Source organism: Tigriopus californicus, chromosome 10, assembly GCF_007210705.1.
Source record: "Tigriopus californicus strain San Diego chromosome 10, Tcal_SD_v2.1, whole genome shotgun sequence".
Classification (NCBI taxonomy): domain Eukaryota; kingdom Metazoa; phylum Arthropoda; class Copepoda; order Harpacticoida; family Harpacticidae; genus Tigriopus; species Tigriopus californicus.
In genome coordinates, this window is record NC_081449.1 from 4,443,110 (window position 1) to 4,444,802 (window position 1,693).

Sequence of the window (1,693 nt, forward strand, 5' to 3'; positions counted from 1 at the left end):
AAATATCGCATAGCTACCTACATCCCCAACTATTACCCACTCACAGACACAAAATACATCACAATTATCCCTATTGTTGCACGGCAGTTTTTTACCTCGAGTGTTTGACGTTTGAGGGAACCGTGTGCGTGTTTGTCATTTCCGACGGTTAGGTACTCTCCGCTTTATCAACGCCACTTATTCTTTCCAGGAGTACTTTCAAACCACTGAAGAAGAAGCCATGGAGCTGGTGCCGCACATCACACTCAATCCCTCTTTTAATATTGACATGCTGGAGTTCATCGAAGCCGAAAGTACGTCTTCCTCGTCAATCTTGGCTCAAGGTGAAGTTGGGTCCAATTCGCACGGCAGCTCACTTCTAGATCCAGAGGGACATAATCATTGTGTTGAAGAACATCACGATGACGAAAGCGACGAAATCAATCTAGTCAACTCTCCTCCCAAAAGAAAAAACATGAACTCCCGACCGAATGGATGATCCATTCAGACAACTATGGTAGAGTTTTCAATTTTCTGCTACCATATAAAAGATGCTCGTTTATTTTCGGTTTTCTCGACCTTTGTCAGGTTTCTTAATGTAGCTAATCCATATATCTCTCAGTCGGATTGTTAATTCTGGGTTCTTCCAAGATTACCTGTGAGCCTTTCTTTGATAGTTTCTAAAACTGCACATGTTCAGAAAGTGCCCAATCTAGTCATTACAAATGCATTTGCTTCTCTTTCTAACTGTGACTGGTCGAACAAGTTGGTATATTTTTACTCATTTATTTGACTTGGCAGTTCCAATATCTATCTGTCTAGTTCAACTTTCTAATTGTGCCATTTGTTTATGCCAATCCTATATTTTCCGTTTTTCATCTCAAACATATAGTTCCCTTAACACTCTCAATAACTGTATTTTCACGAGCAGTTGACGTAATCTTGTGTGTCTAATGCAATTTTTTTGGTTCATCTTCTTTTTGATACGAAATAATACGTCAGAAAAAGTGATGAAATGTTGTCATTTTTTTCGAAAATCGAAGAAAGCGGTGATGTCACTGGCTGGAAGGCCAATCAAAAGGGAAAATGCTTCGGTTGTTATTAATATTGTTGCCATGTATAAAGAAGCAATGAAAGGTACCGGTAGAAAATAGCACTGTAGTAGAAACTAGTCTGATGGTTTTCTACTGCAACTGAATTGGTACAAACAATGCAACTCCAGCTGATTGAAAGCAGCGCCTCTACTACTTCAGAAGTCGTACGTTACAACTGTTCAGCTGTGACTGAGCCATCCGCTCTATATCTAAAAACTGATTCTACGAGAGACCCTAGAGACCCTGGTTTCAGAGACGTGTGAGGTTTGACAAGTGGCTCCACTTAAAAAAATGTAAGCAATCAGTAGAACTCAGTCGCCCTCTTCAATAATATGTCTGTCGCCGAAAGAAACAATTCAAAAAATTTGACTAGGTTCAAATGTTCAACACTGTCCGAGATCTCGAAATACCCCAACTAAATTGTCACATCAATCTTGCACACAAAAAGTACTATGTACTTAATGCTCAATCAATACAAATGCAAACTAAAAAGTTTCCAAACAGATTTTGAACTGATGTTGCTGTAAAAGAAAGGGTTCTATCATGACAAAAATCATTACTATTTTCTTCAAGGACTCTCCAATTTTACTTGAAGACAAACTGATTGATGGGTATGGCAT

The 1,693-nt window shown here is 38.9% G+C and overlaps 1 protein-coding gene across 1 annotated transcript in view; it reads left to right on the forward strand.

The window, feature by feature from the left end:
- The window catches only part of LOC131888528 (uncharacterized), a 2,386-nt gene extending 1,391 nt beyond the window's left edge, over positions 1-995 (forward strand). The window contains exon 2 of the mRNA XM_059237406.1: positions 191-995. Coding sequence (XP_059093389.1) covers positions 191-362 — 172 coding nt within the window. The 3' untranslated portion in view covers positions 363-995. The remainder of the gene's footprint in view (positions 1-190) is intronic.
- The last annotated feature ends 698 nt before the right edge of the window (positions 996-1,693 follow it).